Source organism: Marmota marmota, unplaced genomic scaffold, assembly GCF_001458135.2.
Source record: "Marmota marmota marmota unplaced genomic scaffold, marMar, whole genome shotgun sequence".
Classification (NCBI taxonomy): domain Eukaryota; kingdom Metazoa; phylum Chordata; class Mammalia; order Rodentia; family Sciuridae; genus Marmota; species Marmota marmota.
In genome coordinates this window covers 5,993,281-6,020,750 of record NW_026000185.1, presented here as the reverse complement: position 1 = coordinate 6,020,750, position 27,470 = coordinate 5,993,281, and the positions used below count along the sequence as shown (strand labels likewise).

General features: G+C 50.2%; 1 protein-coding gene across 5 annotated transcripts; it reads right to left on the bottom strand.

The window, feature by feature from the left end:
* Positions 1–177: 177 nt before the first annotated feature.
* Slx4 (SLX4 structure-specific endonuclease subunit) lies at positions 178–22,319 on the bottom strand. Of its 5 annotated transcripts, none has more exons than XM_048789254.1 (14): positions 21,437–22,319; positions 19,531–19,755; positions 16,683–16,872; positions 15,369–15,581; positions 13,747–13,955; positions 13,301–13,617; positions 12,549–12,756; positions 12,051–12,139; positions 10,763–10,909; positions 9,437–9,603; positions 6,200–8,442; positions 2,622–2,721; positions 1,617–2,030; positions 178–1,276 (listed from the first exon to the last, which is right to left on the bottom strand). In XM_048789254.1, exons 1-14 carry the CDS (start codon positions 21,792–21,794, stop codon positions 922–924), a joined length of 5,235 nt encoding a protein of 1,744 aa, XP_048645211.1. In that variant the 5' UTR covers positions 21,795–22,319; the 3' UTR covers positions 178–921. The 5 variants fall into 5 exon arrangements, with proteins under 5 accessions (XP_048645211.1, XP_048645212.1, XP_048645213.1 ...); XM_048789255.1 differs by having other exon boundaries at positions 2,622–2,724; positions 19,531–19,707; positions 21,437–22,306; XM_048789256.1 differs by having other exon boundaries at positions 2,622–2,724; positions 19,531–19,704; positions 21,437–22,306.
* Positions 22,320–27,470: the final 5,151 nt, after the last annotated feature.

Genomic DNA, 27,470 nt, shown 5'->3' with positions numbered 1-27,470 from the left:
AACAAGTGAGCACCTGTGTCTGTTATCCAGAAACCAGAAAAAGGGGAGACGATGGCCTGGAACCCAAGAGAGCAGGCACAAAGAAGTCTCTGCCACCTCAGGTGGGCAGCAGGGGCTGGAGCTCAAGCTCCTGCAGATTTTTCCAGGGCATAGCATTTGGTTTTTATAGTCTTTTTCATGTTTATTGCACATCATATAAAACCAACTGTGCTGAATTTGACAGACGAGGACATTCACAGGACATGGAGGCCCAAGCTCTGCTCCTCTCCAGCTCCGCCCGTGCTCCACACTACTCCCAGGCCAGAGGCAGCTTCCACCCGTGGATGGAACCCACTAACAAACAGGGGTCTGCAGGGGTGTGCCGGGCCCTGTGTACTGTTCAGTTTGGAGACTGCTGGTGACAATGACAAGTCTGGGCAGCTGTGCTAGAAGCTGCCCCTGAGGCATGGTGGTGCAGGCAGCCTGCAGATGCCAGGGTCTGCTGGTGGTGACTGGGATTGGTCTGAGTGCAGAGAAGGAAGACAGGCTGGCCAACTGGGGCAGGCTGGACCCGACAGACATCTTGGGACACACTCATGGGGCAGTCTGCCTGGGCCTAAAGGACACCGAATGGCAGAAGGGGCAGAAATGGCCTTCCCTTGGCCAGCTGGGGTGGTTTACTGCCCCTCTGGAACACACTGGCAGGGCCTGACAGGCACTATGGCCCTCTCACAGGACCCTAACTAAGTGGGCACCATGCTCCAGCTATTGCAGCAGAAGCTGGTCAGGAGGAGGCAGGTGGGCTGATGTCCTGAGGCCCAGGCATGCCTGTGGACATCTGACCCTGGGTACCCAGGCCCTCCTGGAGATGGCCAGAGGGGGTGACTTGTGCTGGGCATAGATGCTACAGGCCACTGGCAGTGGGGATGGGGCAGGGCCCTGTCAATCCCACACCCCTTTCTTCCTGCCCACACGCCGTCGCCCCTTCTGCTTGAGCTTCTCCTTCCGGGCTGCAGCGGTGGTGAAGGTGATGCAGTGGGTGTCTAGGACGTCCAGCAGCTTGCCTGTGGCCACGCGGATGCCATTCTGCTTCAGTTCGGCCTGCAGCTCTGCCAGCTCAAGGGGCTGGTACGTCAGCACCTTCCGGTATAGGGCTGGCGTGGAGCGGATGTAGCATCTCACAGCCTCCTCCGTGTCCACTGCCTGGACGGCTGCCTGTGATGCACTGACCGCCTCCTCACCCTCCTCGTCTTCACCTGCAGACTCAAAGGTGGCTCCAAACTCACAGGAGGAAGAACTGAAAAGAACACATGATGTTTTGGAGTGCCCTTCCTCTCTAGCCTGGGGCCAGAAGTGTGTTTCTGTGTCCCTGTGGGGCATGGCATGGCAGAGATGACCAACCCCCAGGGTGGCAGGATCTCCTGATGATACCCCATAGCTGGGCTGCCTGAGCTGGATCCCCCGTAAGCCATAAACTCTGGGCGTGTGGGCAAGGAAAGGTCTGCCACCCGGGCTTCCTACAGTTCAAGCCCAAGACAACAGGCTTCTAAACATCACCATCAGGCCGTGCTGAGCCCGCCCTCAGCCCTGCTAGTCAGAGGACACATGAGGCAGCCCTGTCGCTTCCATCCAGTTACCTCTGTGAGCTGAAGGAGCTGTCATTGCTGTCCACATAGGTGGCCACGGATTCCTGGGAGGCTGGGAGCTGAGCGTCACCATCAGGGCCTGGAGATGGCTCCTCAGCTGCTGACTTCCTTGGGTGCGGAATGCTTTCACCAGGCTGGTGCTTTGGATGTCGGGGGCCCTTGGCCTTAGTGGGACCTTTGGATCTTTGGGTCCTAGGACCTGCAGTGGCCTTAGACTGGGTGTGGCCTGCCTGTGAAGGCCTATAGGTCTCAGTGGTCAGGGTCTGGCTACAAGGTGCCTCCAGTGGCACTTGTGAGGACTGGATCTCATCCTCAGAGTCAGACTCCAGGGTCTGGTGAGTGTACTGGAAAATCTCCTTCAGTTTCAAAATCATCTGGCGTTTAGGGAGAGGGCGGACTCCAAACCTGGATGGGGAAACAGGTGAACTTCGACACAGCTCTGCAGCCTGCCTACACACTCCAAGCTGTTCTATGTCAGCACAGAGCAAACACCAACGGATTCAAGGAACGTTTCAATGGGACTGACACTGGAGACACCTGTCCTCCAAGAACACTCATGCACCAAGCAAGCTTATGCTGCACAGTACCCACGAGGGCATTCTTATAGTGCTCTGCAGCGAGTTCCCCAGGTGCCACTCACCCTGTGGAGCATGGAGACCTGTTTCCTTATGGTGACACAAAGGAGTCTCATTGGTTGGCTTCTTTTGGGCCCATGTAATCTGGGAGCAGTCTACGGCCATACCACCCTGAACGTGCCCGATCTCGTCTGTAATCTGGGAGCAGTATGCAGACAGTCCCAGGCCGTTCACCCCACCCCAGGAGCCACACACTCCCTGCAGAGTTGATGGCACAACTTCTTCCCTGGCCTGGCCCAGCAGTGCCCATCAGATCTGAAAGGCCACCTGTTGGACAGTTCCACTCCCAGTCTTGCTGAGCTTGGTAATGTGCAGGAGGGAAAAGACTACATGCAAGCAAGCTTTCAAGAGCACCACCAACCTGTCCAGCTCTTTCTTCAGCAACGGGGTCTCCATGATGGAATACCTTGGCATTGGAGTTATGGGCACTTTGGGGGGCAAGTTCTTCTTCTGATTAGCACCTTCTGGGTAAAACAGAAGAAGCAAAAATCTCAGTCTGAGATGTGGATCTGTGACCACTTCCAGTTCTGCAAGTGTCACCAAGAGAAATACATCTCTCAAAGACTCCAAGCAGCACTTGGCTCCATGAGAGCAGAGATACCCACCCTTGTTTGGAGTCACATCTTCCCATTGGACAGCAGCCTAGAGCACAACCTTGTATAGTGCTGATGCCCAGGAAATGGGCCCCTGGGGCTGCTCAACCCAACAGCCCAACACCTGATACAGGTCTGGCTTCTGATAATGGGCAGCACTGACAGGCTTAGACATTAGTACTTTTTAATAATTCAAAAATAAAGACAAATAACTCAATTAAAAATGAGCAAAGACCTGGGCACAATGGGGTATGCCTGTAATCCCAGCTACTTGGGAGGGTGAAGCAGGAGTTTGAGGCCAGCCTAGGCAACTTAGATCCTGTCTCAAAAAGTGCTTGATGTATATGAAGACACGAATCAATGTGAATATACTGTGTATACAACCAGAGATATGAAAATTGTGGTCTCTATATGTAATAAGAATTGTAATGCATTCTGCTGTCTTTTTTATATATTAAAAAAGTGCTTGATGTGGCTCAGTGGTACAGCGCCTGCCTAGCATGTGCAAGGCCCTGGTTCCTCAAAATCCCCAGCACCTAAAACAAAACCAAACAAACAAAAAAACCAGGCAAAGAATCTGAGCAGGCGATTCTCCAAAGATATATGAATGTCCAAGAAGCACATGAAAAGACACTCGGCATTGTGAGCCATCAAGAATATACAAACCAAAACCACAATGAGATGCCACTGGGAACCCACCAGGCTGGATGGAATGACACAGCAGTGAGTGCTGGCAAAGGCAGGGGAAATCACAACCCTCACAGCAGCTGGTTGGGAAGGATGGAAAATGGAGCAGCTGCTTTGGCAAACAGTCTTGCACTTTTTTCTTTTTTTGGAGGGTAGCAGGGATTGAACCTAGGGGCACTCTATATGAAGTGTGCAGAGCAGTCAATTCAAAGGGACAGAAAGTGGATGAGCAGCTGCAGGGCTGGCAAGGTGGCTGCTGACGGGCTTCGGCTCTGAGGCGGCGAGAACCTCTGGAACTGTACCACGGGGCGGCTGCACAGCACGGTGACTGCTGCAAACTACCCAAAGGTACATTTTAAGAGGGTAAATTTTATACCATATAAATTGTATCTCAATAAAGCCATTGCTTTTAAAAAGACAGAGACAAATAAGGGCCATGCAGACTCTCCCTCTCATCCTTCTGTGGCCACAGGGCCTCTCCAAGGCTCTGCCTCTTATGGTTTCAGAGTTTGTCTCTGAGCCTCCCTCAGATTCCGACTGAGGTGCCCAGGTCTCAAGCTGCTGCAAAAGTCCTCATAGCACCACTCTGGGAACTGGTAAGAAATGCAAATTCTGAGTCCCCAGGGGCCTCCTGAAGCAGAAGCTCTAGCATGTTAAAATGGCACATGCACTTTTTTTTTTTTTTTTGTACCAGGGATTGAATTCAGGGGCACTCAATCACTGAGCTGCATTCCCAGCCCTATTTTGTATTTTATTTAGAGTTAGGGTCTCATTGAGTTACTTAGCACCTCACCTTTGGCAGAGGCTGGCTTTGAACTTGTGAGCCTCCTGCCTCAGCCTCCTGAGTGGCTGGGATTAAAGGTGTGTAACTGGTGACACATGCATTTAAGGGGAAAAAAAAAAAAAAATATATATATATATATATATATATATATATAGCTGGACACAATACCTTTATTTTATTTATTTATTTTTATGTGGTGCTAAGAATCAAACCCAGGTCTTCCACATGTCCTAGGCGAGCGCTCTACTGCTGAGCCACAACCCCAGCCCCGGTGACACATGCATTTTAACAAGCTCTCAGCAACTCTGAAACCACTGAAGGGTAAGCACCATCAATGGCCTGACTGATCTGGGATCTTGGAGGGAAGGAGGCACCAGGCTGCAGTGCTGCGTGCTGTGTCCGTCACGTCTCAATGCAGCGGGCCCTTCCTCCCTTCACTCGAAGTGCCTGGCTGGGAGCCGAGGCTTTGAGCCTCCTGGGGTGTCTGAGATGAGCCCCACTTCCCAGAGGGGGTGAGGAAGAGCAGGGGCTCACAGTCTCCCCATTCCTGTTTTTTTTTTTTTTTTCTAAGTCCAGGGGATTAAACCCAGGGGCACTTTACCACTGAGTTACGTCCCCAGCTCTTCTTATTTTCCATTTGAGACCGTCTCAAGACCTTGCTAAATTGCTGAGGCTGGCTTTGAACTTGCAGTCCTTCTGCCTTGGCCTCCCAAGCCGCTGGGATTATAGGCGTGCACCACCAGACGCCACCACACCAGGCCCCACTCGGGTTCGAACCAGGACCTCATGCATACTAAGCATGTGCTCCGAGTTGCCCCTAGCCCCTCTTTTGTCTAACGAGAATGGAATTCACATTAAAAATGTGTCACTACATTCAGTATTGGGCAGCCACCCTCTATCTGGTTCCAAAACATCTGCATCACCCCAGAGGGAAACCCTGTACCCAGTAAGTAGTCACCCATCCCTTAGCTGCAAGCATCTGCTGGTCTTCATCCTATCGTTCTGGATTTCTAGGTATTTCATAGAAATGAAATCATATACCATGTGGCCTTTGCTGTCTGGCTTCCATCACTTAGCATAACGTTTTCAAGGTTCATCCACACTGTCGCGTTTTTTTTTATGGTTGAACCTTCTACAGTATGGATAAAGCACATTCTGCTTGCCTGTTCGTCAGTAGAGGGACATCTGGGTAACTTACACCGTCTATCAACACTAGTGCTGCCGATGTGCCATAAGCAGCTATCTGAGTCCCTGTCCTGGAGGACTGTGGACACACCGGTGAGTGTGGAATTGCAACTGTGATGTTTGCTGCTGGGAGCTGCCACCTCTGGGGATGCTGGTCCAGGGCTCTGGAGGGGAGTTCGTAAGGTACAAAGCTTTTTTTTTTTTTTTTTTTAAATGGGTACTGGGGATTGAACCAGTAGCACTTAACCACTGAGCCACATCCCCAGCCCTATTTTATATTTTAGAGACAGGGTCTCACTGAGTTGCTTAGTGCCTGGCTTTTGCTGAGGCTGGCTTTGAACTTGTGATCCTCCTGTTTCAGCTTCCCGCGCCACTGGGATTACAAGCCTGCACCACCACGCCCAGCTGGTACAGAGTTTTAACAAGTTCCCAGGTGAGCACTAGTGAGATCCAGGTCAGCTTAGGAACGCTGACCAACTGGCCGCGGAGAATGAGCTCGACAGCCTGCCAGCTTCCCAGCGCTGTGGAAACGGTCTGTAGGCAATGGAAGGAAGGGCCCCCCAGGTGAGCTCACCCCCAGGTGAGCATGCCTTCAGCATCATCAGCCCCGTCCCATTACTGCTGTCCACACCCCTGCGGGGTCAAACAGCCTACAAGACGAGATCCCTCCCCACCCTCATGGCCACTCACTTGGCGTTTCTGGCCCTTCTAACCGCTGAGCTCGGTGGGCACTTGGTGTCTGGGCCACAGGCGAAGCCTCTGGAGACTTCTGCTCTTCCCCATCCCAGTTGTCCCACAGAGCTGTGTTCAGGAAGCTGAGCCTGCTGCTCCCTGAGGAGCCGGCCTGTGGGGACTGCTGCTGAGGTTCTCTATGGGCAGCACAGCTTCCTCGAATTGGAGTGGTGCCGGGGAGTCCTGGGGAGTGGCAGTCACTGCTGTCTAGAGCCCCATGGGCCTGTCTGCTGGGACTGCTGGTGCTCAGGGGGCCAGTCCGTTCGAGGTTCAAGTGGTCAATTGGAATTGGTGAGAGGGGCTCAACATGCCAACAACAGTCATCCACTGGAACTGGGGGGTCACTATCCTGCAGTGTACTGCTGTTTCCCTGATGGGAGGCCACTTCCTGCTCATCTTCACTGTCCCCAACTTCCACCACTTCGCCTGCTGCAGCCTGATTCGGCAGGAATGGCCCCAGTGGTGAGAGTTTCTGGAACCTGCTGGTGACATCGGTGAGGCCTCCTATAGCGGGCTGCTGTGCACGTGGAGAAGAAAGTGAGCAGTACCTGGGGTGGGGACCGGAAGGGCTTCTGTAGACCTGCCTTCCACTGTCAGAGGCTCCTGGGGTGACAGGTGACATCTGGGGCGTGTTCACTGAAGACTGTGCAGCTTCCTGAGCGGCCCTGTTTTCTGAGGCGGCGCTGGGCGTGTGCCGACCCATCTTGTCCCCTGGAGTCCTGGGAACAAGGCTTGTTATCTGGGTTTGTGATGAGCAGTCACGGCTTTTACTGGCCAGTGGGGTGGCAGGCACCAGCCATGAGGTGTCTGTGCTGTCCTCGTGGAGGCTGCTCTCCTGGTCACACAACAGCCAGGGGACCCTTCCACGGCCCAATGCATCCTGATTTTCCAGCTCTCCCTCTTCTTCCTCCCGCTGTATCCCAGCTCCTTCCTTCAGTGGGCTGCAACATTCCTGATCTGCATCAACATCAATGACTGAAAATAGTTCAGAGGACCTGGGGCTAAATTCTAGAACTTTCCTTTCCTCTGGGAGATCATTAGAAATGGACTTTGTTTTGGTTTGTTCCAGTTCCAACTCTTCATCTGAATCCAGTAAAAGGATAATCTCATTCTCTTTGCTCAAATGGGATGGGAGGTCCTGGGAGCTGGTACTCAAGTGGTCAGGCTGTGACTGGGTCAGGTCAATGGGTGAAGATTTTTCTGGAGAAATCGGGACACCCTTGGTTTTGCCTTCTAACATGGAACTACATCCTTTGCCTTTCCAGTGACCTGGCTCTGTGAATGAAGTGAGAAAACTATTGTCCCTCTTCTGCCTTAAAGGTACAAGTGGGGACAGTGAGCCTGGGGAGGCCACCCGGGAAGCACCACCATGTGACTGAGACGCTGCTGGGGATGGATCACCTATGTCAAGGTGGAACTGTGACTGGCCAGGACTCCTGCCTCCGGGGGGCTGTGACAGGAGGTAGCATGGGTGTGGCAAGGATATCTGCTGTGGAGCCAGAGGACAGGCCATCTCCACCTGCCTCTCCCTGACAGTGCCACTCTGCTCCTCAGGGCTGCTCATTATTTGGGACAGTTCAGATCCTTGAGTTGATGAACAGGCCTGTTGGTGATTGTGGATCTTCACTGGATGCAAAAGGAAGCCTTCTTTTCCCCCTGCCTGGCAGCCCCCAGAGGGGCTCGGGCCAGGTGCCCCTGTTGGCACCTCTTGCTCGTGGGTCTCTGCCTCCCCTGTGCTGACTGAACGCAGGCCCGGGAGCAGCGGAAGGGAATGTGGTGCGTTTCCCCAGGTGGCTGAGGCCTCCTCTTTGCCAGGCCCAGACAACTCCGATTGTTCTTGCTTTTCTAACTGTTCGTCACTCTGGACCCTTCCCAGCACAGGCCCAGCCACTGGACTGTCCTTCCCGGGGTAGTCACTGTCCTTCTCTGTGTCTGTTTCTCTCTCCCGCTGGAGTAGCTTTCGCTGAGTAGCTGCAAATTCATAAATTTCTTCCATCTCTGCTTCATTGACCTGCACTCTGTCTTCTTGGTGGCTCTCTGTTTCCTCCTCCTCCTCATCCGCCCACACTGCCCTCAAGAGCTCTTGGAGATTCTCCACTCTGCTGTCACAGTTCTCATCTTCCTTCTCCTGCTGTTCGCCCTCGGAGTCCATCAGGACAGGCACCTGCTCACACAGGTGAACGAGGTCATTCACACCAAACCTGCAACAGGAAGCACTGTGTCACCACCACTAGGGTGGTGGCCCAAGCTGTCTTCAGGAGGAGGAGCAGCCAAGGGATTCGGCTGTGGCCTTCCCCACTCTCCTAAGATGGCGCCCACTCTCCTGCCCAGGACACCCCAGCCACTAGCTCTAGGAACCAGAGACCTACCACATTTACTGGGCTGCTACAAACACAGGGGTGTGTAGACAGAGTACGGGATGGAGGGGCTGGCAGGGCTGCAAATCTGCACAGTGCAGGCTGCCCTGAGAGGCCCCTGGGATAGTCAGTCAGAGACCAGAGCAGGCCAGTCAGCCACTGCCCCGAGGCTCTGGGACTCAGCATTGCCTCTTAAACACGGGGGCTGAGCTGTTCCTTCCCAGACACTGAGGAATGAGGCAGCCTGGGAGGAGCAAGGCTTCACCCCCAAGGCCCTTGAGGTGGCTGGGAGGCAGGATGCCTGCTGCTACTGCTGAGCTCACAGGGATGATCAAGAGGCTGCAGTGTGGGGATGCTGAGGCCGCGGGCCAGCCTCTCATCATGCTTGTGGCCTGGCAGAATCCTCCCTATCCAGGGCTTGGCATCCCAATTTTCAACTACCATACTCTATTCAGAGTTGTCACTGGTCATAAACTTGTGATTAAAATTGGACTTTCAAAGTTTTTTGGGGGAAGGGAGTAATGGGGATTGAACCCAGGCATGCTTAACTACTGAGCCACATCCCCAGCCCTTTTTATGTTTTATTAAGAGATAAGGTCTTAGTAAGTTGCTTAGGGCCTCACTAAGTTGCTGAGGCTGGCTTTGAATTTGTGATCCTCCTGCTTCAGCCTCCTGAGCCACTAGGACATTAGGTGTACTAACAGACCTGGCTAGGACTCCAAGTTTTAACAGCCTCAGCCCTGACATTCCTGCAGCACAATCTTCCCCTGAGCTGTCAGTCTGCCAGCCCTCACCACTGACTCAAAGACTGTGAAGCTGTGGAAGGAACAGTCCCAACCTGAGGGCCAAGGAGCTCAGGGCAGGGACCAGGCACGGAGGCAAGCTAGTATCTGCTGTGTAAAGATAGTGCAGGAATGCACAGGCCGCCTCGAAGCTCACGTTGCTCAGTAGGACACGCTGGGTCAGATCACCATCTTCTACAGCAGAGAAGCCTTCATTGTTCATCTGAAAATAAAACAAAATACAGAAGGTTAATTGACTGGACAGTTGTGACTTGGAGTGAGCAGATTGTCCAGATGTCCATGTGTCTTGAGCCTGGGCCTTTGCTGTGCATTTAGTTGGCCACAACTCTGGAGGATGGGCTATAACATTTCTCTTTATTTTTTTTGTACCAGGGATTGAACTCAGGGGTGCTTAACCACCGAGCCACATCCCCAGCCCTTTCTATTTTCTATTTTGAGACAGGATCTCAATAAATTGCTAAGATTGGCCTTGAACTTTCAATCCTTCTGCCTCAGCCTCCCAAGCCACTGGGATTACAGGTGGGTGCCACCATTCCTGGCTTGGGATATAACAGTTCTTATTTTCAAAGTCACATTATGGGTGGATGTTTAAGGAGCTAGTTCATTTTCCTTTGACAGGGTCTAGAGTTTTCTGACACAGACTAATTTCTTGGATTCCTATAAGTTACAACATGTCTGAACAGCAACTCAATCTTAAAGAGACTGATGTAAGACTTTAAAAGAGTACAAATGGAGGAAAAAGGGAACAATTCTGAGGGGAAAATAAGGAACTGAAAATCTGGCCAGTTGCAGTGGTACACGCCTGTGATCCCAGAAGCCCAGGAGACTGAGGCAGAAGGATTGTGAGTTCAAAGCCAGCCTCAGCAACTTAGCAAGGCCCACAGCAACTCAGCAAGACCCTGTCTCTATTAAAATACAAAAGGGGGACTGGGGTTGGATCAGTGATAGATCACTTGTCTTGCATGTGTGAGGCACTGGATTTAAAACTCAGCACTACATAAAAATAAATAAATAAAGATATTGTGTTCATCTACAACTAAAAAAAAAAATATTAAAAAAAATACAAAAAGGGACTGAGGATGTTGCTCAGTGGGATGTTGCCCCTGGGTTCAATTCCGAGTACAAAAAAAAAAAAAAATTGACATTTCCCAGCTCTGCAGTCCTCCCTTCTCCACAGAACCACAGAAGCAGACCCTGCTGGCAACCATCAGGAAGCCTGCTCTGCGACAGGACAGCAGTGTGGGGTGAGATGAGGAGTGAGGAAGGGAAAAGGCTGCATGAGACATAAGAGAGGGCCCGGTCGGAGAAAGGTGGCAAGGGAGGGCGAGAGGTACGTGCTGGCCACTGCCCTGCATACTTACATACTGAATGAGAAGTGGACATCGGGCATAAAGCACAAACTTGTGGGCATAAAGCACCTCCCCACTGTCCATCTGGAACTGGACGTCACTCAGGTGTGGGTTATTGACCATGGCACTGAAGTCAGCAGCCAACAGCCCCAGGGAGACCTGCAGAAGGAGAAAAGGAGGAATCCTAGCTTTTCTAACTGGGCCTTGAGGGCCCCAACCGGGGGGCGGGGCACTAGGGTGGGCTGAGCCAGGACGCTTGCTCTCCTCTCTAGAACGTGCGTGCACCACCTCTGGGTTACCTTAAAGCCCTCAGTGATCCAGAGGAGCAAAACACTACTTCTGTCTCAGGTTCCCTAGCATACTGTGCTCCCTGACCCACAACGGAAGGGACCTGCAAGTAGATTACGATAAGATGTCCTCGCAGCCTCTGGGATTGTGTGTGCACATGCTGTCACACCCAATCCTCAGAGCAGCCTGATGTAGCAGACCAGAACCCTGAACTCAAGGTGCTCGGGGACCTGCCATTTCCTGACTATACGTGGTGACATCACCAGGCTGGCCCATGGCATGAGGTGCTGGGTCTCCTGGGATGATGTCCACTCTAAAAAGTACTCAACTTCTGGGCCTGGGGTTGTGGCTCAATGGTAGAGCGCTTGCCTAGCATGTGCAAGACATCGATCCTCAGCACCACATAAAAATAAATAAATAGGGCCTGGCGTTGTGGCTCAGTGTAGCACGCTCGCCTGGCAAGCGCGGGGCCCTGGGTTCAATCCTCAGCACCACATAAAAAACAAATGAGGGTATTGTGTCCAACTACAACTAAAGAATAAATATTTAAATAAATAAGTAAATAGATAGATAAATAAATAAAGGTGTAAAAAAAAAAAAGGACCCAACTTCTAATGCTCTCTGCCAACAACATGGGACACTGGACCATTAGTTGGAGCCCAGGACCCACACACAGAAGGGTCACAGCAAGTCCCTACACAATGAAGGAAACGAGCATGTGAGCAGATGCCAGGATGAGGAAGCTGCAGTCAGCAGTCCCACTGGGCTCCCAGGACAGAGAGGCTCCAAGGCTTTGGTGCTGAGGTAACCCACAGCATCCAAGGATGAAGGGACAGAAGCACCAGGAGGGGACTCAGGAGGGCAGGTGGGCTCTCTGCTGGCTCCATTCAAGGGCCAGTCAGGGTGTCAGTCATCTGGGAAGCAGAGACCAGTATTTGAGCACCAGTGGCCAAGACCATGGAGCTGGAGCACAGCCAAAAGCCTGGCCTGTGGCACAGAAGCCCATCCTTACCGAAGTGTGGACACCTCTCTCAGGAGGCTTCTCCCTGAACGGCAGGACAAAGCCAGTCAGTGGAAGGCTGCTGGGCACCGAATCTATCCCTAAGAGAAGGAGTCACTCATTAGAACATCACTTCCTGGCAACGTCAACCACCAAGCAGGCAGCACCACCTTAGGCTCGGCTGCACCAGCAGTGCCCTGGCAAACTGCCAGCCAAGGCCACCTGCACTTAAAGCACACCACCAAGACTATTCTCACCACCCTTCCTGAGGGGGAGGTAAAAGGACAGTAAAACAGACAAAGTTAGCGAGGATGGCTCAGTCTTTGGTTGAACTTCTTGCAAAACTGTGGCAGACACAAGTGTCCTACATCACACTTCCCTCTAAGGAAAACACCCAAGGCCTGACCCTCACGTTGAGCTGGGATGAGCCTCAGGTCTGAGCTACCTCACAGCTCGGTCTAGCCTGGCCAGCCACATCAGGTAGGGCTGGCCCAAAACCCCAGGGCTCACCTGCAACCCCACTGCAGGGCCATGGGCTGCCACTCAGCCCCTCCTCTGCCAGGTCCATGAGGTCCTGCAGGGCTTGGTGCTCCCTCTGGCTGGCAGAGAGCAACGGGTCCCTGGGGCCAAGGCCTGCAGGGTGGCTGCTGTGGAGAGCAGGTGACTTTTGCACGCTTGGCTCTGGCTGCTCCCACAGCACCAGTGGTAGCTCAGGTTCCTGCAAGAAGGTGGAAAACAGCAGCTTGATCACTGTCACGCACTGCAGCAGCCACCTCCCCCCCACACGGCTGGACCTAAAATTGCATAGCAGGAAAAGGGCTGTCCTGAGGGTGGCCAGTCATAGCCAGGAGCAGTCCTGGGAGGCTTTCTCTCATCCCTGTATCCTGGGCTCTGTCATGGCCCGGCTAGGCCATGGCATCCATGTCTGCAGTCCATCCCTGGGCTGGAAGGGGACCTAATGTCATCTAAATGGCTGCATGCAGTGAGTGTTGACTGAGGACCTCCTACAGGAGGATCCTCTGAGGAAAGACTTTACTAGTCCCCCTGGGGGTGGAGGGCATGCTAATTTTTGGAGCCAAAGTCCTTCTTTTCTTATCAAGAGAACCACTTAGTTGCTAGAAGGAGAAATGAATGGCAGCTGGTGCCCCTTTGGCTTCCTCCCCTTCTATTTCCTGGACTTCTCATTGCCCACTGTCATATCCAGGGCTGCATTTCTGTACTCTCCCCAAAGCCTGTCCATGTGCTAGGAGGGACAGGCTCACCTTGGCTGGCTGCTGGGGCACGATGGGAGGTACCAGGCCCATGGTGTAAAAGGACTCCACAGCCCAGGCCCTAGTCAGGGCACTTCCCTCCCACAGAAAGTTCCTCTTTCCTTCAGGCAGCTGTAGACGCCAGCCTGCCTCTTCCCATTCTTCCTTGAAAATCCTGCTGGCAGGAAGTGGTGGCGTGCTGGACAGCTCAACTTCCTCTGAAAGCAGCTGGGCCACGCGGTCCTCAATCTGTCTACCTGTGGTCTCAGAATCCTGAACTAACAACTGTGGGGGGGATGCCGGGGGTTTCTTCTTGCGACTCTTTTTCTCTAGAGATAAACAGAAGTGGCTCAGTCAGTGATGGATCTATCTCCTTGTCTGGAAGCCCCCACTAAGAGGAACTTAGTCATGGCACAGCAGCGAGATCTCCGGGGGGCCCTGCTCCCAGCCACTCATACCTGCTCCTGGTCTCATTCTCTCAGAAAAAGCGTTTTCTAGTATGAGTGCAGGCACAGCTGGACACTGCTCTATCTCAGATCGGGACAGAGCCATGGCCACCAGCAGGTCCTCGGATGGCACGCTGGGCTTGCTAACCTTCCGCCTCTTCTGTGGCTCCTTCTTGTTGGTGGCTCCTTTCCGTTTCAAACCCCTAGTGTGACTGCCGGAGCTAAAAGGCACAGAGAAAGGCTGGTGAGGGCATCCCCAAAGCCTGGGCCTCTTCCCTTTTAGGGGTGACAGGAAAAGGATTGACATGCCATCAGTCACCTCAGCTTCCACTGTGCTGATTCTGCTCCTCCTGAGCTCACACAATCCTAGCCAAAAGTTCAGCATGGGCGGGACACAGAAGGATCTGGGCCCTTTCTATGACTGTCCAGTTAGGTTCTTAGCAGACAGACAAAGCCACTGGTGGTCCCTGTAAACCCTAGTTGTGTCCAAACCTTCTGGTGTAGTCAACACTTGATGGCTCTGAGTTGGCTCCCTAGATTTGCACTGAAATTTCAGGTGGCCCCAAAGCAGCCCTTCCTTCAGGGGCTCCAGGGCAATGTCTCTACTCCAGGCCTAAAGGAAGGGCCTCCTTTCCTTCAACAGTGAGCAGCCTCAGCTAGTGCAGCGCCTCTGACATGGGCAGTTAGTGTGGAGGGGTCTCTGGCTGGAGGGAATCTGCCTGCCCTGGCTTTTGCAAATGCTGTGTTCTTGCTGGGTGAGGAAGGCTGGAGATTCCCAGGGGTGCTTTGGAAGATCTAAGCAAGCCCTAACTCAGCTCCAGCTTCCTAGGAACCATAACTGCCAAAGGGAAAGGGGCCAGCCTGCTCCTATGAGGGCGGCAGGGCCTGAGCTCCAGGAAAGCAAGTGAGGAGCTCAGGGGCTGGGTGCCCAGGCAACATAGGCACCCAGGCCAGCGAGCTCTGCCAGAGAGCCACATGCCCAGGCTTGGCCTCAGGAGGGTGAGTTCAAAGACCCCTCAAGGGTATCCAATTCCTGTAGCTTTCTATTCAACCTGCCTTCTAGGACCCACATATGTCTAGTTTCACTACTTGGGAGAATTTTAGAAGCAGACATTTAATCTGATTGGCAAGCAATGGGTGAGACAGTCTATTCACAAGCCTCAGGCTGCCCATCCTATAATCTAGTGTGGATGTCTAAATATAAATGGGCTTCTCAGCTAAGAGAACCCCTCTGCCTCTGCAATCTCAGCTTGACCAAGCCCAGCTGCCCATGACCCACAGGCAAGACAGTGGTATAAACAGTCCCCAACCTTCGTCTTCCCTATACTCCTACTAGCTGTCAAAGAAAAGAAGTCCCAAACCTAAAATAGTCTGAGGCCCACAGTGCCTTCGTTCCCTCTAAAGTTGGGATCAATTTGGGTGTCCTGAGCCCCAGGGCAGTATGAGCAAAGCTAACCTGTGTGAGGCACTGGGTTTGATCCTCTGCACCACATTAAACAAACAAACAAACAAACAAAAAAAATAGATAAAATAAAAGCATTCTGTCCATCTACAACTACCCCCCCCCCCCAAAAAAAAGTACAAACCACATATCAACACTATCATTTGGCTCCTTTTTTCGTCATGTGTCTCACCTGGGTACAGGAAGACTGCCGCCTGCCTCCAACTGAGCTGTCTGCAGCCGCGCGGCCTGCAGCAGGAGCTGGGGGCCCACCTCCATCTTCACTGCACACTGCTTCAGGTGACTGATTCTGCTCTTGGAGCTGAGAAACAGTTTGCCACAAATCGGGCACTCAGGGATCTGAGGTATGGAAGGTTTTAGTGCCTTTTCAGCCTCATCCAAGCACCTGAAGGAAAACAGTAAATAGGGGAGAGCCAGCCTACCCAGGAACATGGAAGGCAGCAAATGCTGGTTCATGTCAACATGGATCTGCTGTGGTCTAGGCATGTCCCCAAAGCCAGTCCCCCACAGTCTGCTCATCTCCCCGGCAGTTGGCTCCAGAAACTAAATTTAGACATCTGTTAGTAAAGTGGCTAAAGAAAGCAAGGAGAGACCCAACAGAGTTACCTTGGGATCCAGCAACTCCACTCCCAAGCACAAGCCCTGAAGAACTGAAAACAGGTGTTCAAACAAATACATGAAATCTCCATCAGAGCAACTCTATTCACAAAACCCACGAGGTGGGAAACATCCAACCGTATATACAGGGATGAAAGGATAAATATGTGGTGGCTCCATACAATGGCTGTTACTCAGCCATGAAAAGGAATGACACACTAATACATGCACCACACAGATGACCTTTGAAAACATTATGTTAAAGGAAAGAACACATGAAAACATGTAAGTGAAGGAAGAAAACAAAAGGATCAAGTAATGCCTGACTCTACATCTATGTAGTGTCCAGAGTGAGCAAACCCACAAACCATGATCTGTGGTTTCTAGGGGAGTGACGGAGGGGCAATGGGGTAGAGACTTCTTTGGGGTGATGAAAGTAACCCACAACTGATACTGGTGACAGCCGCACAACCATGTGGATATAACAAAAGCCTCAGGATTGTACACTTTTATTTTCTTGTGGCATTGAGAATAGAACCCAGGGTCTCAGAAGTGCTAGATAAGCACTGAGCTGTATCCCGCCCCCGCCCTTACTATTTTTATTTGGGGATAAGGGTGTTGCTAATTTGCCTAGGCTGGCCTCAAACTTGTGATCTCCCTGCTTCAGCCTCCCAAGTAGCTGGGATCAGGGGTATGTGCCACCACACCCAGCTGGAATTGTGCCCTTTAAATGGGTGAAAAGTATGATATGTGATTATATCCCAATAAAGTTGTTAGGTGGCAGGGCATGGTGATGACACCCAGGTGCTAGTCTCAATTCCCTCTAGAGTGGGCTGTTCCCCACTTGGGTCGTTTAGGTGGGAGACAGGATGGTCTGTGTTGCTCCTACCTGTTCACGTGCTGCTCCCTCCGGGTCACGTTCATGGCTGAGAGGTTCTTCTGACACATTTGGCAGAAGAACAACCCATTCTCCTCCAGGCTACCATTGTGCGCAGATGCTGCTTCCCTTCCAAACTCCTGCTGCAAGGCCAAGGCCACGGCAGCATCACTGTCTGTGGCAGGGAACCTGGCCTCATACCCTGTGGAGAAGCAACCAAGATCCATGAGGACAGGGCCACCACCAGACTCTGCCAAGTCTATGCCTCTCACAGAGCATGAAGAAACCAGAACCCAGCACCACTGTGCAGGCTTGGTGATGGGGGTGCGGCCCACGGAGACTGGGCACGGGGGCACTCCTGGAACAGCTCTCCCAAAGTCCAGTATGCACACGAACCACCTGCGAGGCTTGTTAAGATGCAGGCTCAGATTCAGGAGGTCCAGGTGGCACCTGGGACTTTGCATCTCTAACAGCCACCAGATGGGTGATGTGAGTGGTCCAGGCCACTCTGAGTGGTCCTGCAGAAGCTGTCCTTCATCTTCCACTAAATCCTGCACCTTGGGCACTACAGGGTCACACGGCTCCTAGTCCAGCAGAACTAGGTTTTCTCTTTCAAGCTTAGCCTCCCCCACTGCTGACCTGCTGCCCATGACAGAAAAACCACAGCAAAGTAAAAGGCCTTCAGTGGTTAAAGGCAGAGTCTCCAACTTAGCATTAGACCAAAGGAGGAACTGATTCTGACCCTAAAATGGCTGCCGGGTGGCCCATCTGATATTACTGGAGCTGAGCATCACTGTGGCCTATCACTGCAGCCACAAAACCAGGAAGCAGCAGCACCCCTTCATTTGGCATCCTGTTTTCCTTTCTTCCTGTGGTGCTGGGAACCAAACCCAGGGTCTCACCCATGCCAAGCACATGTTCTACCACCGAGCTTGCTCCCAGGTACCCTCCCTTTTTTTTATTATTATTTTTGGTACTGGGGATTGAACTCAGGGGCATTCGATCACTGAGCCACATCCCCAGCCCTATTTTGAATTTTATTGAGAGACAGGGTCTCACTGAGTTGCTTAGCACCTCGCTTTTGCCGAGGCTGGCTTTGAACTTGCTATCCTCCTGTCTCAGTCTCCCGAACCGCTGGGATTACAGGTATGCCCACCATGCTGGGCAGCCCTCCCTTTCTTTTCTTTTTTTTTTTAAATAAAGAGGTGGAGCCAGGCACAGTAGCACATACCTGTAAACCCAACACCTAGGAAGACTGAGGCAGAAAGAGCTCAAGTTCAAGATTTGACTTGGTAACTTAGTGAGAATCAGTCCCAAAACTTAAAAAATAAGAAAAGGGGGTATCTGGAGACATAGCTCAGTGACAGAGTGCCCTGGGTTCAATCACCAGTACTGGGGGCAAGGAAGGTCTATCCCTTCCTGAATCTTAGTTGGGCATAATGTGAAAACACCTGGCAAACAACTGAGTCAAATGTATGGCAGGTGCGAGGCTTAGGTAATTGCTGAGTGACTCCTCTGTCCCCCACTTGTGTCACAAGGATCAATGCCTCTGTAGGATATCAACTCACATGCTGTAGACCTTTGTGGCAGCCCAAGAATCCTCATGCTCTTAGGTGAAATCAGGAAATATATTACCAATCTGTATTTATTAGCTGTAGTTCTACCACAATGGTTTATTCCTACTTCTTTTCCTGTTGTTATGTACTTATCAGAGGATCCATGCTTTTTAGGCGATAAAGAGGACCATCTGGCACTACGACACTGACACACTTGCAGTGGTGCAATACAAAGTACACAGCACTGTGCAGTGTGGCTTCACAGTGTTTAACCTGGGCCAGTGGAGCCCGACCTACCCACAGTGCACCACAACCCAAGCACCAGCAGAAGGCATGAAATGACACCAGAGGAAAGAATCAAACACATCCAGAAAGTGGGAGATCTCATAGGACAATTAGCCTGGACTCCTAGGAAAGTTAGTGTTAAAACAAAACAAAATAAAAATAAAAACCAGGGCACTTGGGGCTGGAATTGTGACTCACAGGTAGAGTGCTCACCTAGCATGGGCGGGACCCGGGTTCGATCCTCAGCACCACATAAAAATAAAGACATTGTGTTGTGTCCATCTACACCTAATAAATAAATAAATAAATAAATATAACCAGGGCACTAGTCTAGAATATGACCTTAAGATACCACAGAGCTATAACTATACAAAGTGTATTACTTATACTGAGTCCTCACTAGGAAAAAACAGTTATGTGAGCCTGAAGCAACTGGGAAATAGGACTATGAACTGCATATAAGTTCAATCGTGGAATCAGATGGATGTTGGTGGTGTGGTTATGCAGGAGAATCCAGCAGTGAAGCATCATAATGTCTATAACTTATTTTCAAATAATATAAAAATATACATTTTTAAAGAAACATACAACAGGAACATTCTGAACCAACTTTGGGACTACTGGCCAATTCTAGAATCACAAACAAAACCAATTAAGATCTGAAAAACTAAAAAAAAAGGGTATATGTGGCAAAATGTTAACATATTGTTGAATCTATATGAAAGTATAGAGAATTCATTGTAATTTTTATCAATTTGTTGTGTTTTAAAAAACTTTTCTGTAAGCAAAGACTTATATAATGAAATGTCAAAATAAAAAAAATTTTTTAAAAAAGGTACTTTTGTCAAGGAAGCCAATTGAAATGACCAAGGGACCCTTCATTCTTTGGCTGGAAAAGTTTAAACAATAGGCAGAGAGCCTGCCTACAACAGAAATGGAATGAACACTGGTTCCTTTCCACCCCCGTACTCCAGTGCTATAACTTATCTCTGCTTGGAAGAAGAACATGCTTCTCATACCGTTTCCTGTCACCATCTCCTCTTGAGGACTTTGTGGGCTGTTCTCTTCCAGTGCGGCCTCCACGGAGCACTCTCCTGAAGCATGCCTCAAACGCTCAGGGTCTGCTCGCTTGAACTGCTGCATCCGCTGGAGAACCAGCTCTGCAGTGCGGGGTTTGGAGGGACTTGGCACAGCTGCTGTCAAACAGGTTGGAGCAAGGTGGGAGTCACCACTGGGAGCATTCTCTGGCAGAAGAAAATATTCAGTGTCTGTACTACTAGAGAAATAAGACTTTCCCCACCAGAGGCAAGTGACCCAAGGTTCCAAGGGATACTTTACCAACCAGTTTAGGTTGGACCTGCAAGTATGAGCAAGACTGCTTGCTGGGAACTTGTTTGTGGCAATGACAGGAGGAGGGATGTGACTGCTGATGAGCTTGGGGTCTATTTTTGGGGTGTTTAAAAATGTTCTAAAATTAGGTAGCAGTGGTGGTGGCACAACTCTGATTATACCACTGAACTCTACACTTTAATAAGTGAATTAAATTCCAATACATTTCACAGGAAGTGAATTATATTTCAATAAAACTTATTAATTATTAATGACAAATGTTTCTCTCTTTCTAGATCCATTCTCCTTTAACTTTGGATCCACAGAAGGCCTTCAGTGGAGACCATGAACCCTCTGAAGCTGGGTCAATTTTACAGGCATAGGGTTTTCTGGGAACCATGAAGAGCTTTCATTAGATGCGCAAAAGGGAGCATGAAGGGCCAAGAGTGTCTAGGCGACATTACTGCTGCCGTCTACAGTCTCTGAGCTAAGGTTTGATTACCACTCCTTAGAGGAGCTTCTGCCCATGTTAGGGGGAAAAATGCTATTTCAGGTCAGGAAGTGAAGGTAAGGAAAATTTAGAAACAGAACAGTAGCTCAGAGGACTTGTGGTGCATTATTCACACATGGCTGGCCTTCAGTTCTGCATGCAGAACTTATGCTGAGGCAGGCCTCAATGTGCTGAGGGCAGCAGGACAGAATGGTTACCTCAAACGATGAGAAAAGGAAAAAAATAATTAAAGGTCTTTGGAGAAGAGTTAAGACTTGAAGATGCTCCTGGGATCTAGACTCAGCACAACTTCCTCAGCCTTCTCAGCAACCTAAACAAATTGGCTGGCCATTCCAACTTACCCACACTGGAATGAATTCAAGAAAATCACAGCATTATTTTCAGGTTGTGTAACTCCCGTTAGCTACGTAACGTAAACATTCACGAGCAATTCTCAAAGAGCAAAGGGCTCCAAAGAGAATTGCATGGGAGATTCACAAAGGGCTCATGTTTTCTATAGTTACAGTTTATAAGTTGGCAAACTCTGGGCCTGGGGCTGGCTGCCTGTTTTTGTACATGAAGTTTTATTGGCACATGGCCACACCCACTGATTTCCATATGGTCTATGGCTGCTTTCACACTATAGTATCAGAGTTGGGTATAGTGATCCCTCTAGGGAACTGGTTCCAGGACCCCCTACAAATATAAAAATGTGCAGATGTTTGTCCCTTATATAAAATAGTACAATATTTGCAAAGGACCTTTAAGTCATATCTAGATGACTTATGACACTTAATATAATGTGTTAGGTAATTGTTACACAGTATTGTTTAGCAAATAATAAGAAAATAAGTCTGTACTTGCTCAGTACAGATGCAGTTGTTTTTCCTCAAATATTTGCTATCTGAAGCTGGCTGAATCTTCAGATTTGTATCCCACCTATAGGGAGGGTCAATGACAGTTCTAACAGATTGTAGGGCCCACAAAATCAAAATATTACTATCTTTGGCCTTTTTCAGAAAGTTTTCCAACCCATGGTTGGAGATAGTGCAAATCACTTCTGTGGTCCTCTCTGAAAGGTGTGGCCATGGTTCTTGCCTGGTTACCTGTCTGGATGCTCTGTGCTCTTCCGCAGAGGTTGGGCTGATTCAGAGCAGGAACAAGCACTCCTCCCTCCCCATTCACAGAGAGAGCTTGTTCATTTTCTTGCAACTTGGTTGCCTCTGGCTTTTTAGTGCTAGGGTCCTCGCTGCCTAATTTAGGTTTCTTCCCTGCAGGGCCAAGAAGTGTTTTGCTCTTGGTGGTGGATTGTTTGTTTTTTTTCAGTTTGTTTCTGATCTGAGTGCTGTTTGAGGCCTTCTGGGTCTTCTTTTCTCCTGACACTTCCTTGGTCCCATTTTTTTTTACCCTTTGGAAAAAGTTGGCACAGAGTTCTTTAAAATCATCATCTGACTCATCCATCATCTGACCAGTTTTGAGTTTTAAGGCTTTGGGGAGGGTCTTCAGGGGAGTAAGGACTGATCTGAGGGCATTTCAACAGTAAGAGAGAGAGAGGCTGCCTACAAGCCCAGCTTCAGTCACACTTTCAGTTCCACCAGCTTCTTCCTCGCCTTACCAAGTCCCGTGGAGAGTGCACAACTGAGCAAAAAGTATTGTTTTCCTCTCCGTAATGATTTAAATATCTTTCTTCAAATTGGGCCCATGGTTAAACCACATATTTAAAGCTTCCTTCTGCTAAAGTTCACAGCTGAGAAAATATTCTGCTGTCCAACAGAGGCCTCTGACATAAAACACACATGAACTCCGTGCTCAGGTGAATCTCCAAGATCTCCATGATAATGAAGCACATGGGTTGGTTTGATTTCATATCTGTGGAAAACCAAAAGCAGAACTGTAATTCAACAAATATTACCATCATATGTCATTTCTTCCAGGAAGGTAAAAACCATGCAGGGTGTGGGAAAAGTCTTCAGAGTAATAACATTCTACAAATGCTCTGTATGGCCTTATTAACACAGTATAATCATCCCACAGGACATCACAACACATCAGGGTATCTAGAAACCTGCTAATGCAGTCTTCCATAGGCAGAAAAAAATATGTGCATCTTAAGAGAGCTTTGCTTTTACTGAAATTTGGAGAACCCTACAAAGGACAGTTGCCAAAGAAACTGGGTAAGCCCAAACCTAGGGAACCTATCTCCCTACACAGACCTAAAACTACCAGATTTATTAATGGATTGGGGCTCCATGAATAAATGCTGCATAAAAGAAAAAGCATATAACCCCAAACATGTAGGAGAGAAAAGGCCACTTCTCTACCTTCTCAGCCCACAAGAGCTCTCCAAACCCAGAGAACCAGAATACTGCTTATATGCAAAGGTTGAACCAAAGGGCATTATTATTTATTTCAGCACACTATTTAGTGTGGTTCAAAAATCAAAACTGAATTATCAGATGGCAAAGTCCTTCATTTCGAATTCAACAAAATCTCCAATGCCCAGTCTAATTAATCATTTAGTTTTCCAGAACTGGGCAGATAAAGCTGCCCAGAATTTCCTTTGTATGGTGGCTGGCTGAGTCTCATCTTCCATGTTATCTCCTCAGAGCAGCTTCCTTTGATGTTTAAGTGAACACTCTCCATGTATTGTCACACATGGTTTTCAAAATGGCACTCATCAAGGTTACAGTCATATACAATGAAAAACCTTTATTGAGTGCTTACTGTGTGCCAGACTGTTCCAATTGCTTTTCAAGTCTTTAACTCATTTAATCCTTACAACTCTAAACAAGAAAATCAACCATCATCTTTTCTTTACAGCAAGGACCTATGCACAAGCTGAATAAGGAACTAGCTCAAGTCCATACAGCTTTTCAAATGTCGAGGCAGAGATCAGACTCAGGCAGTGTGGTTCCAGAGTATCACTCTTATGTTTTTATTCATTGACTTATCTGTCCAAACTTAAGTTCAACACTTCAAGAGGGCACAGTGAATTCTTTCTGGCTGATCCAACACCTGACCTGTAATAAGGTGCTCAACAACCATTTGTTGATCATGAACTGCAGAGAGTTTGATATAATAGAAGTAAAGGAAGTGGTAGGGAGGTCTGCAGGGAGCAGCAAAGATCGGTTCAGGAGAGCGCGTAACATCAGGCTAAAGCAAACTGATTTCGTCTTGTCGGGGTGGGGGCGGCTAGACCAAATTCAACACGCCACAGTGAGGAGCCCCCACGCCTCGGTCGGTGATTGTCAAGGCGGTCGGTCCCCGGTGGGTGCGCAGTCACTACCTGCCGGATGACAAACGGACAGGGGCCGGCAGGACAGGGCGCTCTGCGGGCGCGCTCCCAGCAGGCGCGGGAAGAATGAATGAGTCGGGGCGGGGGGACGCCTCCCCATCCCGGCCACTACAGGCAGGGGCTGGGGGTCCGTCTGGGGAAGAGATGCCAAGGGCCCTGAGAGCCCGAAGGCCAGAGAAGGACCCCGATCGCTGGCCGCAACCTCCCGCCCCGCCTCCCTCCGAGCGGCCCCCGTGCAGCAGGCGCGGCTCCGGCCTCTGGGCCGCGAATGCGGCCCTGCCGAGGCTAGGAGGCCCGCCAGAGGCGGGTGAGTACAGATCGTCCCGCAGAAGAGCGGGAACGGCTCGAGGGGAGAGGCCTTCCTCCTCCCGGGCGCGGACTCCCAGTCCCGNGAGAGCCTTGCGCTGGCGCATGCGCCCCCCAGCGTCCCACGGAGCACGGCTTGTGCGCAGGCGCAGAGCGGTCGCGTCAGGGATGTGGAGGGGGGTCTTCCCGTCTTCCTTTGCGGCCTCGGGGGCGCGCTACGGCGTGGGGCAGGGCGAGTGGGCGGGGCGAGGCGCGGCTGTACCGCTCCGAGGAAGGTGGCTCAGGGTCGGGGCAGAAGCCGGGTGCGCCCCACGCGTCGTGGTTTTGCTGGGACGCTTACGGGTGCAGCCGCGGCCCCGTCGCAGCACCTGCCGCGGAGCGTGAGCGCGGGGAAAGGCGGTGGCGCGGGCGGGAGCCTCGCCCAGGGTGGCCCCGAGCCCCAACCTGTTGCGCCCGCAGGACCTGGGGGGCACGGTCGAGGCCCGCGTAGGGGCCACGCTGCAGCCCGAGGCCTGGGCGGTGGTGCGGACGGCCGCGCTCAGAGGAGGGGAGGCGCGGGGCGCGAAGGGCCGGTGCCAAGGGCTTGGAGCGGCCCGGCCCGGTCGCCGTCGGTTACTTTCTGGCCGAGCATCTGAGTTAAGTGGGATCCCAGGCGCTGTACGAGTGACCGCTCAAGGCGAAGGAGTAGGTTTGAGGAAAGATAATGTTTGCTGTTTTTTTAAACGTGTGATGCTCATAATGTAAAAGTCACCCCTTGAACCTGTGCGATTCCGTGGTTTTTCAGTCACAAGATTGTGCTTCCATTGCCCCTCTAATGACCCCAGGTGGAAGCTATCTGCTCTCCCTCCCCGTTTCCTTGTGTTCCGTCTCCCCTGAATCGTAAAACCAGGAGTTTTCTGTCTGGCTTTTACTAATTAAGGTTCATCCATGGTGTAGCTGACTTAGCACTTCATTCCTTTTTGTGACTGAATAAACATTCCCTGTAGGTATACACCACATTTCATTAATCAGTTAATTGACTTATGGGTGCTTCCTTTTTTTTTTTTTTTTTGGTTACTCTAAATAATGCTGCAAGATTTTGTGTTCTAGAAGTGGCATTACTTGGGTAAAACTACTTCTGGATTTTTTTTGGTAACATTTAGTTTTGCGTTTGTGGGGGGCAGACTCAGTGCCTCCTGCATACTAAACACACATTCTACCACTTAGCTACATCCCCAACCCTAGCTCTGACTGTTGAATTTCAAATGGTAGAGAAATTCCAAGATTTTTTTCTGTGTGAATGAGCTAGGAGGTATTACTTGGTCTCTGGGTTTGGAAATCTTAGTTTGTAGTATGGTTCCCAACTGGACTAGTTAAGTAGATAGGACAAGCCTGGAAGGCAGCAGGGAAGCATGGGTTGTCTGGAGTTTTAGCCTATGGAGATGCCTGCCTGACAATGTGTAGAGGTCAGTGCCATCAAAAGAGGAACTGAATAGTTTCTCTAGAAGAGGGAGCATGCCAAACCAGTCAGGGCCACAGGGGAAGGGTTTGCTCAGGAGGAAGCAGGAGCAAAGGGAAGCCTAGGTGAGCACTTTCATGGGGCCTTGGCAGGAAAGGCACCTGGGACAGAGTGGACATATAGGATTGGCTGATTTTAATAAGTTGGGGGTGGGGGTGCTAGGGCTGAGGCTCAGTGGTAGAGCGCTTGCCAAGCACATGTGAGGCACTGGGTTCGATCCTCAGCACCACATAAAAATAAAGATGATTTGTCCATCTTAAAAAAAAAAAAAAAAACCTAAAAAAATGTATTGTGTCCATCTATGTAACTAAATATGTGCAAATATATATGAGATACATTTTATGAATAAATAATTCCAGGGGCTTTGGGCTAGATAGTGTTGTTCCCCAGATGCTTGGTACCTGGCGGTGGGATGGTTTAGAGGAAGGAAAATAATGGTGTGTGAGTTAGATAAAGAGGGTAGTGGCTTGCCTATGAGTCTACACTCCCTAGTTAAATTTTGTACTCCCTAGGAATTAGCTAGTCCTGAGAGAGGCGGTGTTTTCCCAACAGCAAGATTAAGTATCATAAGATACAGAAAATTTTTAAGTTATCCCTAACTGGAACAGCTTTCTCTTTGACTCAGGGTGAAGGATGTGAGCATATTGACCCTGTTGGGATGAATCTCCAGCAGAAGCACTGGGATTAGGCAGAAGTCATCCACTGTGACTAAGCTGAGAGACAAGTGTCCAGAAACTGATACTGGGTCCACGTTATTTCCATGGGAATATTACTGTATGTTTCCTGCTTTGCAAAACCCATAACCCAGGGAGGTAAAGGGACACTTCAAGTATTAAAAAGTGAGGCTTGACCTTGGATGGATGCAGAAGTGTGTGGGAGAAGCCTGTTGTTCCAGGCATGGGCTCTGTTTTTCTAGCCTACTGGAGTAGGTAATTTTTTGAGTCCAGGGGAAAAAGCAAAGAGGTTGAATGCTCTGATTATCACAGCCTAACCGTCCTGGAATAATTACTTTTAGAAAACTTTTGGCATCTTCCACTGAGTTGATGTTTGAAGCAGTCCTGTGGAAGAAGTGAAAGCACTTGTCTCAGTTCTGCAAAGCCAAAACCTGTCCAGCTCCTCCTCGTTTATCTGGGCAGGGGTCAGGGAGAGTGCAGATTGAGTAAGCAAATAATTGTCTTCTCAGTTTTTTTGGTTGTAGTAATTTTACTTTTTCCCTTTTTTTTTTCCAGTTGTACTGGGGACTGAACTAGGGGCACTCAGAGGCTCTGTTTGCCCGGTTCTGAATAGGACCCCCCTGTCCCCCCAGGCTAATGATTCTCTCTCCTGGGTCTGTAGCTGGGGTGGGGGGTTGAGGATTCACAAACACCTTTGTAGCAGGGGGAGGGAAACAGTTGGTCAGGAAAGGCAAGAAGTGTATGTAGAAATGAACCTGGTAGAGCATTTATTTTATTTTATTTTTTTTAAAGAGAGAGAGAGAGAGACAGAATTTTTAATATTTATTTTTTTTTAGTTCTTGGCAGACACAACATCTTTGTATGTGGTGCTGAGGCTCGAACCCGGGCCGCACGCATGCCAGGCTAGCGCGCTACCACTTGAGCCACATCCCTAGCCCGAGCATTTATATTTTTATTTGGTGGTACTGGGGATCGAACCCAGGGCTGCTCTAGCACTGAGCTACATCCTCAGCCTCCTCTTTTATTTTGAGACAGAGTCTCACTAAGATGCTGAGGCTGGTCTCAAACTTTCCATCCTCCTGCCTCAGCCTCCCAAGTAGCTGGGATTACAGGTGTGCATACCTGGCTGGCTGGCTTGCTTCTTTTTAATGAATTGCAATACAGTAGGTGGAGCCCAGGGCCTCCTGCATGCTAGATAAGTCCTGTGCCCTGAGCTGCACTGCAACCATCCTCAGTCGTGGATGAGTATACTTTTTTTTTTTGGTACCAGGGGATTGAGCCCAGGGGTGCTTAACCACTGAGCTATATCCCCAGCACACCCCCCCCCCTTTTTTTTTTTTTTTTTTGAGACAGGGCCTCACTAAGTT